General features: G+C 60.3%; 1 protein-coding gene across 1 annotated transcript; it reads right to left on the reverse strand.

Annotated features, from left to right (window-relative positions):
* Positions 1-405: 405 nt before the first annotated feature.
* On the reverse strand, positions 406-15,434 carry GRK1 (G protein-coupled receptor kinase 1). Its single transcript, XM_026488698.4, has 7 exons — positions 14,736-15,434; positions 12,926-13,053; positions 10,279-10,436; positions 9,668-9,751; positions 6,968-7,092; positions 4,718-4,919; positions 406-3,679 (listed from the first exon to the last, which is right to left on the reverse strand). The coding sequence occupies exons 1-7, from the start codon at positions 15,432-15,434 to the stop codon at positions 3,381-3,383; spliced, it is 1,695 nt and encodes a 564-aa protein (XP_026344483.3). The 3' UTR covers positions 406-3,380.
* Positions 15,435-17,099: the final 1,665 nt, after the last annotated feature.

Consider the following 17,099-nt stretch of genomic DNA (forward strand, 5'->3'; position numbering starts at 1 on the left):
CTGCGTGTGTGCAAGTGTATACACGTGTGTGTGTTTGCATGTGTAAGTGTATATGCACGTGTGTGTGCGTGTCTGCACGTGAGTGTATATGCACGTGTGCGTGCATGTCTGCGCGTGTGTGTCTGCGTGTGCAAGTGTATACACGTGTGTGCGTGTCTGCACGTGTAAGTGTATATGTGCGTGTGTGCAAGTGTATATGCATGTGTGTATTTGCACGTGTGTAAGTGTATGTGCATGTGTGTGCGTATCTCTGTTCGTGCATTGCGTGTGTGTGCGTGTATATACACGTGTGCACACATGCATGTCTACACAGCTATGTGTGCATGCATGTGCATAGACATGTGTGTGACTTTGAAAGAAAGAATATAACTACCATTCACATCATAATCCAGAATCCATCCTCTGTTTTACCTTTTATTTTTGCCTTTTCTGGTTGAATAGAAACTGCATTTTTTGTTTCTTACAAACAAAAAGCCACACTGAGTCCTTCTGATCCCAGTATCTCCAGGGTCCCTCTGCTGCCCAGCCTCCCCCAGGGAGAAACACCATGGGTACCGTCCCCACCACGGTGCATGTCTGGACACCCCCGGCCCACAAAGGTGATTCTTGCCAGGCTGCGGTCAGGGCAGTAGACGCCCAAGTGGCTGACGCCAGCCACCCTGTGGGGTGTCGAGGCCAGTTTCTGAAGGCCGTTGGCGGCTGGGGTGTGCAGGACAGTAGGGGCAGCGATGAAGGCTTCTCTGCAGGGGATGCCCCCTAGTGTGGGCAGCCCCTGAGCCAGAGACAAGCCTGCAGGTGACCCACAGGCCCTGACGGCCACCCGAGGCCGAGCGTCCAGGACGGGCGGCGTGTCCCCTAGACCCAGGCCACAGCCGAGGGGAGGACCGCCCTACGTGTGGGACTGCCAGACCCCTGGGACTGTGCCAGGTTGGGGGCTGTGCCTGGAAGACCACCACAGCAGAGATCCCCTGAGACCGTGAAGAAACCCCCAGGCACCGGCCTCCCCCCACCAGACCCCAGGAGCGCTCGGGGGAGGGTGGGAGCATCCTGCAGCGTCCGCACACACGGGGCGTCTCACATTAGTGCCTTGAGCCCACGGTTCAAGTGTGTGCAGGGGTCGCCTCTAGACGGAAGCAGGGGTAGGGGCGCGGGGGCAAAGACCCCTTCCGGACAGAGAGACGGCTGAAGTCGCGGTTACGTCCACCAGACCTGCTAGTGCAGTGGGTCATACCTACTTACGGACATGTAACGTCTGTCGTCTGCAAAGGCGTGGTAGGTCCAGCTAACAACGCTGAGCACGGGGAGTGTGAGCGCAGCCCCACACTATGTGGACACACTCTAGAAACAGTACTTGCTGTCCACGTGAAATTGAAGTGCAGCCGGTGTCCCGTGTCTTATCTGGCAGTCCAGGAAGACAGGGCCCCTGCCGGACGCCGGTGCACACGGGGGGCCTCCAGGTCCAGGCCGCGGGGCCCGGGCCAGGCCTCCATCCACACAGCCTCTGAACTCACTCTTTGTTCAGGGCCGTGGGGACCTAGAACAGATTAAATGGGTTTAGAAAAGCCAGAAACAGGTCTTTCTTGTGCCAAAATGTAGTGGAGTGACACGTTTGGCCATTACCTAGTCGGTGTGCACCGTCCTGGTTTAGGGAGGGCACAGTGGCTTGTCCCTGGTCCTGGGCCGCCCTCAGGGACATGCCAGGGGGCAGCTCACATGCCAGAAAGCACTGGACGCCTCTCCAGGCCCGTCAGAGCAGACTCTGCCTCTCGTGGGCCGCGTGCACGCCCAGGAGACAAGGCTCTTCCTGGTCCAAGGGTGCTTTCAAGGGTTCATGTGCCTAACGTCTTCTGAAGAACACACGTGATTTCCTCCACCACCTGCTGGCCTCTGCACCCCGAATCACCGTGTGCCACACGCGAGTGCTGGCGACGTCACCTGCCCAGCCCTGCACCAAGCAGGAGGTGGGTCCCAAGCAGTGACCCTCCAGAGCTGTGGGCTGCAGACCCCTGTTCCCCGAGGGTGGGGGGAGCAGACCGCATGGGGACGTCTGCAGGCAACGGCCCCTGCACACTCGGCACTGACGGTCTGAAGATGGGGCCCACACTTGGGGTTGGCTCCCCTGAGGCAGCTGGGAAAGGACGCAGTGAGCCTGGCACAGGTGCTAAGACTAGGCAAGACCCCGTCTTTTGCTCTCCCTCACAGGTCCCAACGTCAGCTCCCCCAGATAGTGAAATGCCAGGGCACCTTCTGACACCCGTGGGGGGAGCCTTCCCACGTGATCCCCACACGCAATCGGGCGTCTCACAGCCACATCACGTAGCTCTCTGCCTGGACCGGCACGGAACAGGAGAGGAAGAGCCAATGCCACCAAATCCCAACTTGGGTGTGAACGTCGTCTAGAGGCCGCTGCCACAGAAACCACATTCTTCCTGCTCGAAAGCGTAAAGCATTTGGGGAGACTTGAGGTGAAAGCTGGAAACATGGGAGCCGCTGACAATGCTGCCGTGGGCCCGAGGCCAGAGGGGGCACGTCTGGGCTCATGCGGGTTCGGACCCCACCCGCAGGTGCTGTTGCCTGTGGGGATCCGGAGACGGCCTGTCCCCGGCCATCAGCCCGCCTGCCCCCAGCTTGCCCAGGCGAGGAGCTTGAGAAAGGGCTTTGCCGGGAGGCAGAGTGTGGTGGTCAGCAGGTGCTCGGATTGGGGAGAGAAGATTCCTGCACACCTGTCTGCCCAGGGGGCGGGCAACTTTGGGCACAGGGGCCATCAGCTGGAGATGTTCTCAGGACACAAAGAGGCCAAGGGGGGGGCTGCTGCAGTCGCTCTCACCCCCCCCAGCCCCACGCACTCCTCTCCTCCGGGACACCTGGGCCCCAACCTGGGCAAGGCGACCCCTTGGAGTCTGCAGCATTCGGCACCTGGCAGATGCCAGCATCACCAACACGCAGGTGGTGAGCGGCTCCGGGGGCCAGAAGCCCGGCACAACCCAGGCCTCTCTGCTAGTGCCCAGGAGCCCGTGGGCCAACCAGGAGAAGGCCTCCCACCGAGGGCAGGGCTCTGGGGAGTTGCAGTGAAGGTGCCAGGAAACACGCCCTGAGCGCCGTCTGGTATGAGCAGCCCTTTGCCCCGGCGGCTGACACCGCGGCTGCAGGACGTCCACAGGGGTCCTGGGTTACGCGTTGCGGCTATTCCATCTGGGAGCCGCTGTTGTGTCTCCTGAGTGCGATGGGGTAAAGGAAATAGACTATTCACAGGCTGGGCTCCTGAACCGGCCGCACGTCTGTCCACTCCTTGCCTTTCTCCGGACAGCACAGCGGGCGCCCGGAGGCTCACAGAGGTGTTTTCGCCCCCGCAGGCTTCAGAGCTCCCTTTTTCTGCACACTTAGGAAACGACACACATCCCTGACTTGGACGCCGGGGCTGCCTCCTCCACGGCGACCCCCTTCATGTCATCGGGCATCTGCCCATCAGAGCGCCACACGTTCAGCTCCGCAAACACGCCTGTCTCGATCATCTCCTCCTGCCAGGGAATGGAGCAGCTGCCGGTCGCAAACTCCTGGAAGAACTCTGCATCGGCTTTGTCGAAGGCCACGCCCTTGACCGTGGAGAAGGCGCCCACGTCCTGGATGTTCTTGGCATAGACTGTCCTGGAGTCTGGGACAAAGGGGGGCGTCAGCATCCCTGTGGGGAGAGAGAGCGAGCATGGCATGTAAAGTACCATAAATGGAAGGGAACGGCTATGTGCTCAGTGAGCAGGGCCGCCCTGCCAGGTGTCCCGGTGGCTCAAGGCAGGTCTCCGGGTGCCCCACGGCCCGTTGAGCACGACGCGAGGGCCTTAGCGACGAGTCTGGATGTGCTTCCCTGGGCGCCCATCGCGAAGGATGGTGTGCTCTGTCCCGCGTCCTCACGCCAGCCTGCCCAGGGGCTTCGCGTCTGCGGGTGGGACGTCCCGAACCCAGCACACCTCTGGACTGAGCTCCCTGTCTTCTTTCCAAAGCTGGCTTCTCTCCCAGCCTGCTCAGGAGCTGTGGTGCCCTAGTCGCCAGATACAGAATGCCGGCCGCGTGACCCCCATTGGCCCCACTGCCCTTCCCTTCTGCGTGGCCCTTGGGCTAAGCACCCTGCCAGACCCGTGCAGTGGCCCTGGGACCCACCCTGGCCCCAGCCTCTCCCGGCCCCCGGCTTCCCCAGCAGAGCTCCTTCCCTGCAAAAGTAACTTCTCTTCTCAGGCCCCTGCGGGGAGTCCTGTGTTCACAGAGCCCCCTGTAGGCTCTGGGGGTCAGGCCGCGTCCACACGCATGTGTCTGTGTGCAGCGTCCCGCACGCGACACCTGACAACACACACTGGCTGAACGAACGAGTTTCTCCCGAGCAGACGGCTTGAGGAACCCTGCACTGTCTCAGGCCAGGGGCTCCTTAAAAGTACGGGCGTCAAAATCCACAGCAGCAGCTTTGGGTCCTTAGTTCAAAGGTAAGCAGCACGGCCCCTCCAGCCTCCACCAACCCAGGAAACCTATGTGTTAACACCCAGGTCTGGGGCGTGGGGTGATAGGAGGTGCAGACGGGGGTCACCCGGGGGCAGGAGGCTGGCTGGGGGCGAGCTCTACTGGCCTCGCCCCGGAGCCCGGGAGATGCCAACGGGCGGGGCCAGGCAAGCAAGGACCTCCCGACGGACCCTCCCTCCCAAAGCCCCCCAGGTCCAAAGACACGCGGTCGTACCAGCCTCGAGCTGTCTCCAGTTAATGTCCTTAAAGAGGGGGTTGGCGCGGAGCCCATCACACGTTCCGTCTCGGAACCCCAGGCGCTTCTCGGGGTCCTTCTCCAGCAGCGCCTCGCAGAAGTCCTTGCTGGCCTGGCTGAACTTGTCTGGGTACTTGACAGCCTCGGAGAGGACCCTCTGCTTCAGCTCCTTGTTCTCCACCTGCACAGCGGGACACACCACGTCACGTGAAGCCTGCCGAGCCACGGAGCTCTGCCCAGCTCCGCCGGGACGGCCAGGATGCCTCCCGGGAAGACACCAGGCACAGGTGACGCCGGGCGGAGGTAAGGAGCGGCCCTGAGTGTGCTCCCCCCTGCGCGTGAGCATGTAAAGGGCTCAGGATCTCCTCGGAGGAGCAAAGCCCTAACCGTGGTGGTCCAGGTTGGGGTGTGGTGCTCGGGGAGCTCTGGTTGTGCCTGGGCGCATTTATGGAACCATCCCTCACCCCCCGGAGAAACTGAGAACTGTAACGAAGAGCCAGCTTTACAGAGCGAGCCGGCACAGGTCTCCCGACTGGGGAGAACGGGCCAGCCTGTGGGGCCTGGTTCTGAGTCCGCTTTACGGAGTATAATCTACACACCACAGACCCCCATTCCCAGTGATGGGGGTGAAAGGCCTGGACGGTCAGCAGGGAGCCCCACAAGGACCCCAGAGGCGCCCTGTGCCCCTCGCAGCCCGTCTCCACCCCGGCTCGGGCAAACGCTGGCCGTGCATTCTCACCACACGTTAGATTCGCCTTTCCGAAAACTGCACAGCAAGGGCTCACCCACAGCTCCTCTCTGCGTCTGACACTCGCGCGCCCACGGGCGTGAGACGAGAAGCCAAGGTGGGCCGCTGTGCACTCTTTGCCTGAGTCCATCAGCCTCATTTACACACAGAAAACCGAGGTTCTGGTCAGGGCCGTGGGGTCAGGGAGCGCTCTGAGCGGTGGCCGGAGGCCAGGCCCCTACGCGTGGACCCCACACCACGTTGCCTCATCTTGTTCTTCTGAGAGGTTGCAAGTCAGGAGAGAACACGGGTCAGTAGAGTTCAGGGCGGACATGCAGAGACACGTGTGTGAGCCGCGTGAGACTCTCCGCTCTGGGAAGACCGGGGACAAGGCTTGTTCCCATAACGGTCCCAGGACTGGAGTGGGCCTGCGGACGGACACACCAGGAGGTCCCACGGAAGAAAGTGCAGGGCGTGAACCTCTGGGCACGTCTAAAGACTACTGTTTGCACGGCCCCGTGATGCCTCCTTGGCCCTGGTTCCCGTGGCCCGGCCGACCGCGGCCACCACGCCTCAGAGCCGCCCACACCTGACGGGCGAGAAGAGGCTGGCTTTGCTCCGTCCGATCTGAACAAGTGACGAGGCCCCCAGATCCCATCTCTGGGCACACCTCTTCCCTGTGCTGCAGAGAAACCTTACAAATGGAAGTTTGCGGCAACGCTGCCTCGAGCGAGTCTGTGCTATTTTTCCACAGCGTGTGCTCACTTCGTGTCTCTGCACATTTTGGCGACTCTCACAATATTTCAATCTTGGTCATTACTATCCTATTTGTTACGGCAATCTGCGATCAGTGATCACGACTCGCTGAAATTCAACCCTGAGGACAGTTAGCTATAACGTATTTGTTAATTAAGGAACATGGACGATTTTTAGACATAACGCCACTGCTCGCTCAGGAGACCACAGCACACTGTAAACATCACGGGAAACCGAGAAGTTCGTTTGACTCCCTTTACCGTGGAACCTGCTTTGTTAGTTACGGTGGTCTGAGCTGGACCCGAGAGGTCTCGAGGTGAGCCTGTGTTTGTGGTTCTGGGGGCCGTAGCCAGAGCACCCCGCAGACCCTGGGGCAGACGGGGCAGGAGAAGGGCGTGCGATGCGATGCCCACTGCCCCCCATTCTGAATGGTTGCCGTGCCAGATGGAGAGCCCGTGGGTCTACAGTAGAATCACGAAGTGGGGAGCCTGTGCCCCTGTCCTCCCAGGACTGCCTTGGCCTGGGGGTGTTGAGGGCTGCTCGTGGGGGTGGGCTTGGGGAGGCCCAGGCACGGCTGGTCCTGAAGCACATCTTAGTGTGGGGAGCTCCATGAGATGAGGTCACCTGGCCCCTCTCCTGCCCAGGAAGTGTTTATGATGAGAAAACTCGTGCTCAAGGTCTGAACAGTACCCCCCCCGACAGTGGTCACAGGGCGGCTGCAGGACAGGCGCTGCGTGGCCTCCTACCTTCTCTCCTCGGGCACGGAAGGGTCCTCTGGCTGCGATCATCTCATACAGTGTGACCCCCAGGGCAAAGTAGTCCACAGAAAAGTCATACTCCTCGCCCCGCAAGAGCTCGGGGGCCATGAAACCTGCGGGGCAAGAACCACGCCCGGACTCAGACACAGGGCATGGTGGTGAGCACGATGGCCCCACGTGCGCGACCGCAGGCTCCTGGCCCTGCCCCTTCTGTGGCAGGGCTGCCCTGTGCCCCACGCGGTGGGGAGCCGCGTCCCTGCCCACTCCGATAGTTGGAGCCCCCCAGGTGTCGCAACCAAAAATGTCTCCAGACGTTGCTGAGCGTCTCCTTCGGGCACAACCGCCCCTGGTTAAGCATCACTGCCCTCACATAAGCTGTGAAGCCCCATCCCCCCTGTGGCACGCCACGGCAGACAGAGCGGCGGTCCTTGCTTGCCACTCAAGCACAAGTGTGACCCGTGGCGTCACGGGTGCGTGGGGTCAGGCACCATTGGCTCCTTCCTGAAAGGGCACAGAAGGACCGATATAAGCCAACACATCCCAAAGAACAATGCAGACGCCCACTGCTGCCAGGCCTGTGCCCCATTCAGGGCGTTGGGCCACATGGGGAGCCCTGCATCCCTGAAAGCACGTTCTGGGCCTCCACTCCCTAACTGCCACTGTTCGGGAACCAGCCGGCATGTAGGCAAGGTGGACGGGCCAGTCTCTGGGGCCCACGGTCCACTCCCCTGGGACCAGGGGTAGGTGTTATGGGCACAGGTGGCCTCTGTGCCTGATGGCTTCAGGCATTCCGAGGGAAGCAACACTAATGTGTCTGTTGATTTCTGGCCCCTCCTGCCCAATGCACCATGCTCACAGCCAGTCTCCATGAGGGGATGTGCTCAACGGCAGTGGGCGAGCCAGTGGGACCAGACTCCCTTCTCCCGTACAGGTTGCAGGTGGAAATTCCATAGGCCCTCCCGGCCCTGCCGCCCCTGCACCCCTGTAGGCCCCGCTTCCCAGGAACTGCTCTATTGTTCAGACAGTTCAGCTGCTGTGAGACATGTCTCCAGACCACTTCTCGATTAAAACAGGGGCTGGGACAAAGGCACGCAGGCCGCAGGGAGGGGATCGATTTCTGCAGCAAACACCCCGTGGCACCCCTCGTCTGCTCCCCAACTCACACCGCGTGACACCACGTTTGTATCCCAGAGGACCTACATGGCACCTGGGACATAGTGAGCACCGGTAAACACCTGTCACCTGGACGAGCAGGTGAGTGAGTGAGCCAGTGAGTGAGCACTCCTCAGTCTCGTTATTAATTCCTCCTCACGGTGACCCAGGCCTGTCTCCGGGCTGGAAGGCCTGTGGGTTCAGAGGGCGCACTCACAGCTCCTCTGGCCCCGGTCACGGCTCGCTGACTGCGTCCAGAGGCTTGGCTCCAGGGGCTCCAGCAGGCAGGGTGCAGAGAGGCCAGGGAGAGGGACACAGGACGCTGCACCCCAACTGACACCCTAACCTCCCTATCTGCCGTGCCTCTTTGGAGGTCACGCCTTGCACCTGACCCCAAATCCTTGAATATGCGTCCCCTGCTCAGAGAAAGGCAGCGGCCACAGCACAGCCTGGGGGGCCCTCTGGCGGCCGGCAGGGCCCTCACACCCGCAGTCGGACCGCTTGAAACACAGCCTGTTTCTCTGGGGTTTTCTCCTAATGATCTGATCACCCTAAAACAGTAGTGTTTCCACTCACGTGGTCGCACTCAGAGCTGGAACTTCACAGATTCTGGCCAAGGATCTGGAAAACTCAAGATAGGAAGGACCTCCCCGAAATGAAGCCACAGAAGAGGACAGAGCCGCCGTGGCATCAGGGACAAACCCAAAAGGAGCCCAGAGCACAGGACAGGAGGGTCCGGGGACACAAAACAAGGTCCAAGTGCCCCCAAATCCCAGGGGCAGCAGTTTCTACTCAAAGTCAAATCAATCCAGGAAAGGATTTGCTGAGAATCCCTGGACCTTTCGGAACACAGGGGCAGGGAGACTGACCCCCAGGTGCCCGCAGACCAGAGGTGGCACCGTGGCACTGAGCTCCCCCTGCAGTCTGGGCTGACTGCTGCGCCTGCCGGACTCTGGAGGGGCCCCTCTGTTGTCTGTGGGCTCTGCTTCCCTCCCCACCTGGGCTGAGTGGAGGTGGGGGGTCAGCAGAATGCGTTGTGCACGTGCACACATGCAAACACTGACACACGTGTGCACACACACACACTTACTGGACACGGGCAGCCCCCTCCCCTGCAGGGCCAACCCCACCTGCCTCACACCCCACCCTACACTCCCTTGGACGGCGAAGGCCCTGGCCACACAGCAGTGGGGGCTGGGTACCCTCGTGGCTCTCAGTCTGCCCGCCTTGTGGGGGGTGTTATACCATTGACGGCACAGCTGGTGATCCGCTGCAGACCCTCGGGGCTCCGAGCAGCAGGGCTGAGCACTCCGGACAAACACACTCTCCTAATGTCCAGGAGCTCCCATCGCAGGGTGCAGCGCGCCAGAACCAACAGGGGGGAGGGATCACCCCTGCAGCAGGTGCCAGCTGCCAGGCACACCCATGGGCCACAGCCAGTGGTTCTACTATTTGCTATCAGGGATACAGACCCCTACGGCCTCACTCCCCACCTCTGCAAAGAAGCTGCCCCCACTCTTGATCGCAGGTGCTAACCTGGGGTCCCTGCATAGCCCTTGGTCTTGGTCTGCCCGTCCTTCAGCTCCACAGCCAGCCCAAGGTCAGAAATTCGGATATTGCCTGAAAGCAAACATGGGCTGAGGTCACACGCGGCCCCACAGAACAAAGGCACCTGGTGCTCCCTGAGCCTGCAGGAGCCAAGGGCAGGCTCTGTACACACGCACACACGCACACAAGGGCACGCATGGGCCCACGAGCACGTATGCGCCACACACACCCCCAGCAGGGCCCTGAGGCCTCTGCTCCCACAGCCAGACTGCAGAGATGGAGGGACCCCAGCAGCACCTGCAGCTTTGATTGGGGCTTAATCCACCCAAAACTGTTTCAAGAATACCCCCATTTGCATGACTTAGTGACACAAAGGGAGGGTGTCTAAGAGACATAAAGGAAACCTAGATCTCTGTTACCTTCTGCTGAGAGTCCCATAAAAGGCAGAAAGAGTAACCAGCCTATCTTCTTACTGATGTTCCCTTGGGCCACAGAGGAGAGCCTGGCGAGGGGAGGTTGGAAGGGGAGGCTGGGAGGAGGAGAAATGGGGAGGGGGGGAAGACGGGGCAAGGGGAACCTGAGAGGGGAGGCCACCACACCGTCATCATCTAGAAGTACGTTCTCAGGCTTGAGGTCTCGGTAGACAATGGCCCTCTGATGCAGGTGCTCCAGGCCACTGATGATCTGGGCTGTGTAGAAGACCGCGCGGGGCTCCTGGAAGCCAGGGTTCTCCTCGTTCATGTTGTAGATGTGGTACCTGGGGTCAGACCACACAGAGGCCCATGCTTCTCTGGAACGGAGAGCACGGTGCCCACCGTGTCCATGGGAAATAAAATCTCAGGAGACAGTGAGAGCCTCAGAACCCTGTGCTGCGTCAGTGGAATGTCCCATCATCGTGGGGCCCCAGCATCAGCCTCAAGAGCCTGCAACGGTGCCAGCTGGTGCCCATGCCCTCACAGACCCTCCACCACAACCATCAGGAGAGGAGCAAGAGGGAAGAGCGCACGCTCTCCCCACCTCCCCCACACTCGCCTGCACAGCCTAAATGGACCCAGAAGCCATCTCGCCATCGCTAGCCAAAGGAGGAAGGGCGGAGGGCGGTGAAGAAGCCCAGGCAAGCAGCCAAGTCACCTCAACCATAAGCAGTCAATACACGGTCTGTGTAAGCATATGGGCTATTTCACCAAGGCGAGCACACAGACTCCTGGGTGGGTCTGCTGCGGGTTTCCTTCCAGTTTCCCTCCTCCCCTAGGGCTGCGGTTTCTCATCTTTTCCACTATTACATTCTACAGAAAAGCAAAACCTAATGAATAAAAGGAAACAGACTATTTACAGCAGAGCAACCAACAAGAGGCAGGCCAAGAAACGAGAGAGAAAACCTCAATTCAGCCATGATGACAAGATAAATGGCTTTTGTGTTATGTTCATATTATACTATAGTGTAGTGTGATGTATTTAGTACAGTGTAGTAGAGTGTAAGATAGTACAGAACAGCATAGTGTCATGTAGTACGGTGTGACATAGTGTGCTATACCAGTGTAATAGAGTATAGCGCAGTGTAGTACGCGGTGGTATAGTATAGCATGCTGTAGTATGGTGCGGTACAGGACAGCGGGGTGTAGTTGGTGTCGTACAGGACAGCGGGGTGTAGTACGGTGTGGTACAGACAGCAAGGTGTAGTACGGTGCGGTACAGGACAGCAGGTGTAGTACGGTGCGGTACAGGACAGTGGGGTGTAGTACGGTGTGGTACAGGACAGCGGGGTGTAGTTGGTGTCGTACAGGACAGCGGGGTGTAGTACGGTGCGGTACAGACAGCGGGGTGTAGTACGGTGCGGTACAGACAGCAAGGTGTAGTACGGTGCGGTACAGACAGCGAGATATAGTAAGTACAGTGCGGTACAGGACAGCGGGTGTAGTACGGTGCGGTACAGGACAGTGGGGTGTAGTATGGTGCGGTACAGGACAGCGGGTGTAGTACCGTGTGGTACAGGACAGTGGGGTGTAGTACGGTGTGGTACAGGACAGCGGGTGTAGTACGGTGCGGTACAGGACAGCGGGTGTAGTACGGTGCGGTACAGGACAGCAGGTGTAGTACGGTGCGGTACAGACAGCGAGGTATAGTAAGTACAGTGCGGTACAGGCAGCAGGTGTAGTACGGTGTGGTACAGGACAGCGGGTGTAGTACGGTGCGGTACAGGACAGTGGGGTGTATTACCGTGTGGGACAGGACAGCGGGGTGTAGTTGGTGTCGTACAGGACAAGGGTGTGGTATGCTGTGGGACGGGACAGTGTCTGCTCAGCGTACTGCAGTGTATGGTCGTGTAGGACGGTGCAGTTCAAGAGTGTCATGACCATCTCTGCTCTCTTTAAGTCACATTGTGTGCACTTCCTAGTCTCTTCTCTCCTCTTCCACATGGCCTCTCATGGGTTCCTTAGTCAAGGCCTCAGAATTCCTACCTGGAAAATGGGCCCAGAAACACCTGACAGAGATTCAGTGGAGATCAATCCAGCGGGGAGAATGGAGGCAGAAGGCTTACACGTAACACCAACAGCAGCAGCCCCGTCTGTGTGATGTGTGACACTCGTTCAGCTGTCGTACACGTATTAACGTATCCCCCACAACGCCCCGAGAACACTGGTATTATTCTTTATCCCCGTCTTACAGACCAGCACATGGAGGCAAGAGTGGTCCGATCGCCTAGGTTTCCCCATGGAGAGCCAGTGATCTGACCTCCCCCAGGAGCCCCAGGCAGGGCCCTCAGACCTCCAGCAAATCCAGGCACCAGATCCACTGACAGCAAAGCCACAGTTCACAAAGTTGGCGACGTTGCGTTTCCAGCTCTGCCGTCACCCCCGAGAGCAGGTTGTAATGCAATGTCCCCAACTGGGCCCCCACCACCCTTCATTCATCTGCCCACCCACCTGGCACTGGCCCCTGGCACCTCGGGCTCCTGCCACCTCCACCCCCGCACGGCCACACAAACCCCAGGTCTGCAGGGACTCGAGGTCCACCAGCACCTAGAGAGCCACGGGCCACCTCCCCTCCCCGTGGCCCTGCATTTCAGTAGGACTAGGGACACACCAGCTCGAGTGTCAGGATCCCGGGGACAGAGGGGTGTGTGGATGGGGGCCCAGGGCTTCTCCTTGGTGTCACCATGTTCTCTGCACACATGGGCAGCCCCTGGGCCCCGGAGACCGTCTCCAAGCTTGACGGCTCGACTCCCCAGCCCCAGCCCCCGTGTACCTTATGTCGCCTCCATTCATGACGGTCATCACCAGACAGAGGTCAGTTTTGGTTTCAAAGGCGTAGGCCAGAGAGACTATGAACCTGCTGTGTACCTTCGCTAGAATCTTCTTCTCTACCATAGCACCCTGAAAAGCAAGATGTCACGTGAGTACCCAGGTTTAAGCAGGACAGCGATGCCACCGAAAAGACCAAGTCCCACACACCAGAAAACAGAAACAGAGTTGCAAAGGTACTTGAAGCAGCTTGCCTAGAGCAGCTGCAAATAACTTCCATCCCAGAGACCAAACCAGTCGTGCAACGGTGTGCGTGTGCAGAGGACTCCAGGCTTCCTGGGGCCTCCAGCAAGGGGGCAGGAGTCAGGCCGCCAGCCGTAACGAGACCGCGGGAGGATCCCGCACATCCCTGTTCGGAGCCGACCCTCCTTCCGGTCCCTCCTAACACCTGACCAGCTCACCCACTGCAACCCCAGACCAGGTCCTCCTGCCAGGCCCCTGGACAGCGGACAGCCAGGGACCTGCCCGCATCTGTCCATTTTCTGTCTTTAACACCTCCTGATGTCCATTTAACCCGTGTTTAAAGCTGTGTTTGGGTAAGGACGGTACAACTCCTTTGCGAAGGAGGGACTCCTGGCGCTGCGGAAGGCCCTTCTGCACCCATGCCGTGGGGCAGATGCCAGGTCTTCCTGAGTCTGAAGTTCAGCGAGGACCCTGAACTAGGGCAGAAGACACTGTGGGTCAAGACGACACGTGGACCGCTGCAAGGGACGCCTGCTTGCCCCCACAGCCCCAAGGCGACAGCACTATCGAGAAACCCTGGGGTGGGCACGCTTGACGCTGCTGTTTACCCCAAAAGCGGCATTTGCGTGTGTGGCAGGAAAGGACGGAGCCACGTGGGAGGGGGGAGCCCCTATGATATAGCAGCTTTTGCTGTCTTGCCTAATGGGAGTCTGACCCCGGCTGGGGAGAGCAGACCCCACCAGTAGCGCTCCAGGCCTCAGCTCACCCCGGCCCAGGGAAAACATGGCGGATGCTGCCAGGCCTGGCTAGACCCCCAGTGTGCCCTCCATCACAGAACAAGCCAGCGCCTGGAGAGGTCCAGAAAGCCGCAGTAAAGAATCAGCAGCTCCCCCAACCCGCCCCCTTATTCCACGGTGGGTGTGATAACACAAAGGAGGCTGGTGGGAGGAGCTCCTGGGGGCTCAGTCGGTTGAGCGACCCAGTCAGCTCATGATCTCAGGGTCGTGGGATTGAGCCCCGCGTCGGGCTCTGTGCTCAGCGTGGAGACCGCTTCAGGCTCTCCCTTGCTCTGCCCCCTCCCCTGCTCGCGCGCGCGCCTGCACGCGCGCGCGCTCTTTCTCTCTCTCCAATAAATCTTCAGGGGCACCTGGGCGGCTCAGTCAGTGAAGTGTCTGCTTCAGCTCAGGTCATGGCCCCGGGGTCCTGGGATGGAGCCCCGCGTCTAAACCTGCTCCCCCCTCTGCCCCTCCCCCACTCAAGCGCGCTCTCTCTGAAATGTTTAAAAATTAAAAAATAAAATACGTCTCTAAAAAAAAAAAAGCTAGTGGCTGGCGGGTCGTGCGGTCCTGCCCACGGCAACAAACACAGAGGCCGCCTCCGAGGAGGGGTCACGGCAAACCCCGCGTGCGCGCAGAGACCGGCAGGGGCAGCAGAGCTGCAGACTGCCCCCTCGATGCCCCTCGGGCCGGACCGTCGGCTCAGGACGAGGAGCCAGCCCATGACGGGCGCCGTGCGGGGCTGGACCTGGCCCCCAACGGTCCTCCCCGCACCGTGAGTGGCCCGCTGCCCACCTGGTACCCCTTCCTTTTCTTGAGTCTCTTCTTGTTGAGCTTTTTGCATGCGTACAGCTTGCCGGTGGCCTTCATCTGGCAGGCAGACACCTCCCCGAAGCCACCTTTCCCCAGGACCCTGAAGTCCAGGAACCAGTCCTCCCCCGTAGGCCGGGCCTCCAGCCACTTCCACTGCAGGAACCGCAGGAAGTACAGACTGTCCAGGTACTCCCGGAAGGGCGCCTGGCTCAGGTGCGCCAGGGTGGCTTGCAGCAGGGGCTGGAAGAGCCCGTCCCCGCTCGCCACGGGCCCCTCCCGGGCCTTCGCCACCGTCCCCTCGTCCAGGAAGCTGCAGAAGAGCTTGGCCTGGGGGTCCAGGTACTCGGCCAGGATGGCCCGGGCCTTCTGTGGCCGGAGGTCATCCTCCGCCGTGTCGTAGTCCTCGATGTCCTTCCAGAGCTCCAGAGCCGGCACGTGCCTCTCGTCAGCCCCCAGGAACTGCTGGAACAGCCGCTTGCCGATGGGCTGCTCTGAGCACACACTCGGGAACGCCAGGTCCAGGCTCTCCCGGAGGCCCTCGCACTTGGACAGCGGGGGCAACTTGAGCTTGGCCAGGTACTTCCTGTCCCGAGAAGATGGGCCACTGCTCCCGTCGAAGCTGCCCCGGGCGGCGATGAAGGCCGAGTTGGCCACCACCGTCTCCAGGGAACCGAAATCCATCCCGGCACTGGCCTCCTGCCGCGTCAGTCACGAGAGGCCTGACCCGCCACCCCAGACCCGTGCCCCCTGCCCTCCCCAGACAGCAGGCGTCCCAGCAGGTGTGAGGGTGACTGGGGCCGCACCGGGAGCCCAGGGAATCCAGCTGACACAGCTCTGGCCAAATCCCCGCCCGGGGCACAGAGCAGGTGCCAGAAAAAGACAATCCCCTAAGCTGCTTCCAGGAGGATTAGACGGCCCCTCCTCCCCGCCACTTCTTCCTCAGGGCCCGGCAGGAAGGACAAACTCCAGACCCCAAAGCATCTCAAGGACGCTGCCCCCTGTCGGGCCCCCAGCCCCCGCACACAGGCCACCTGCTTGTTCCCTTGCAGGAGTTGGAGGCCAGACGGAAGGGAGAGGGGCCAGGGAGAAACCCCGACCCCATAAAGGTGGCCGGGGGCTTTCCCACAATATTTCATTTTGTCTTAAATAGCAAGTGGGAGGAAAAACAGTTGATAACAGGAATTCAGAGAGAAAAAAAACCCACAGTGAGCAGTATCCTGGGGTGTCTGAGGGTGAAACCACTGGCAGGGGACTGGTTAGTATGTGGGGACCTGGCCTGACACTGACGGTAGCCTGCCCTCAGGTCACCTGCCCGCACTGGGGACCTAAGGTAACCCCGGCACCTGCCAAGGGATCAGCTCCACATCAGCTCCCTCCCCTCTCCTGGGCTGTGCCAGCAAAGCAGAAATGCCCTAGAGAAGCTTCAGGTGAGGTTGAGACTAAAGCAGGAGACCCCCAGCTACACCCAGGGCAGAGGCCCCAAATAGACAGAAACAGGACTGAGAGGGAGTGAGGAGGCCAGGGACCTGGGAGACACACCTAGGGGACCTAGGTGGGGACACACCTGGGGGACCCACCTGGGAGGCATACCTGGGGGACCCACCTGGGGGACACACACCTGGGGTGCACATCTGGGGGGACACACCTGGGGGACACACCTGGGGATGCCAGGACCAACAGAAATGTCAGATTCACACACACATGGTCCTGTCTAGTAGACAGCAGGTACTCAGTAAATGTGTGGGGAAGAGAAGGAAGTGAAGGAGCTTGGCTATAGTTTAAAGAGAGGAGGAAGTGAGAGGTTACAGAAACAAGAACGTGGGAGCCAGAAACGGGGGGAGGACCAGCCCACCCCGTGCTGGGAGGCAGGGAGGTTCTGCAAGCGGGTGCGAGCAGAAGGCAGGGCAGCCCGAGGGAGAACTTGCACGAGCCGCCACCGTCCCCTCCTTACGCCCTTCCTGCCTACCTGTCCGGGGTCACAGGACAGCGGCTGGGGTTCGCTGCAGCCTCTACGGCGCTTCGTCGGTGTGCCCTCAGCCCGTGCTCCCCAGCCGCGCCCGCCACCACAGTCACGCAGAGATCTTGCCGAAACAAAGACTGCTTCAGCGGCGGGCCGCGACTGTGCGTCTGTCCTGAGCTGCCTGGGGACGCGGTGGGCACGTCGCTGTGGTCGGTGCTGGTCCGGTCCCTCCACCAACACCACTGTCTCCATTACTGTATGTAACACCTGCAACAGATGACGGGCCTCAGCACCGAGTGGATGGCGTCGTCAACTTTACTGCTCTTTTTCAAAAATAATTTTCAAAACACAGTTTTCAAAACTATTCAGAGTATGGAAGAAAATAT

Source organism: Ursus arctos, unplaced genomic scaffold (assembly GCF_023065955.2).
Source record: "Ursus arctos isolate Adak ecotype North America unplaced genomic scaffold, UrsArc2.0 scaffold_10, whole genome shotgun sequence".
Taxonomy (NCBI): domain Eukaryota; kingdom Metazoa; phylum Chordata; class Mammalia; order Carnivora; family Ursidae; genus Ursus; species Ursus arctos.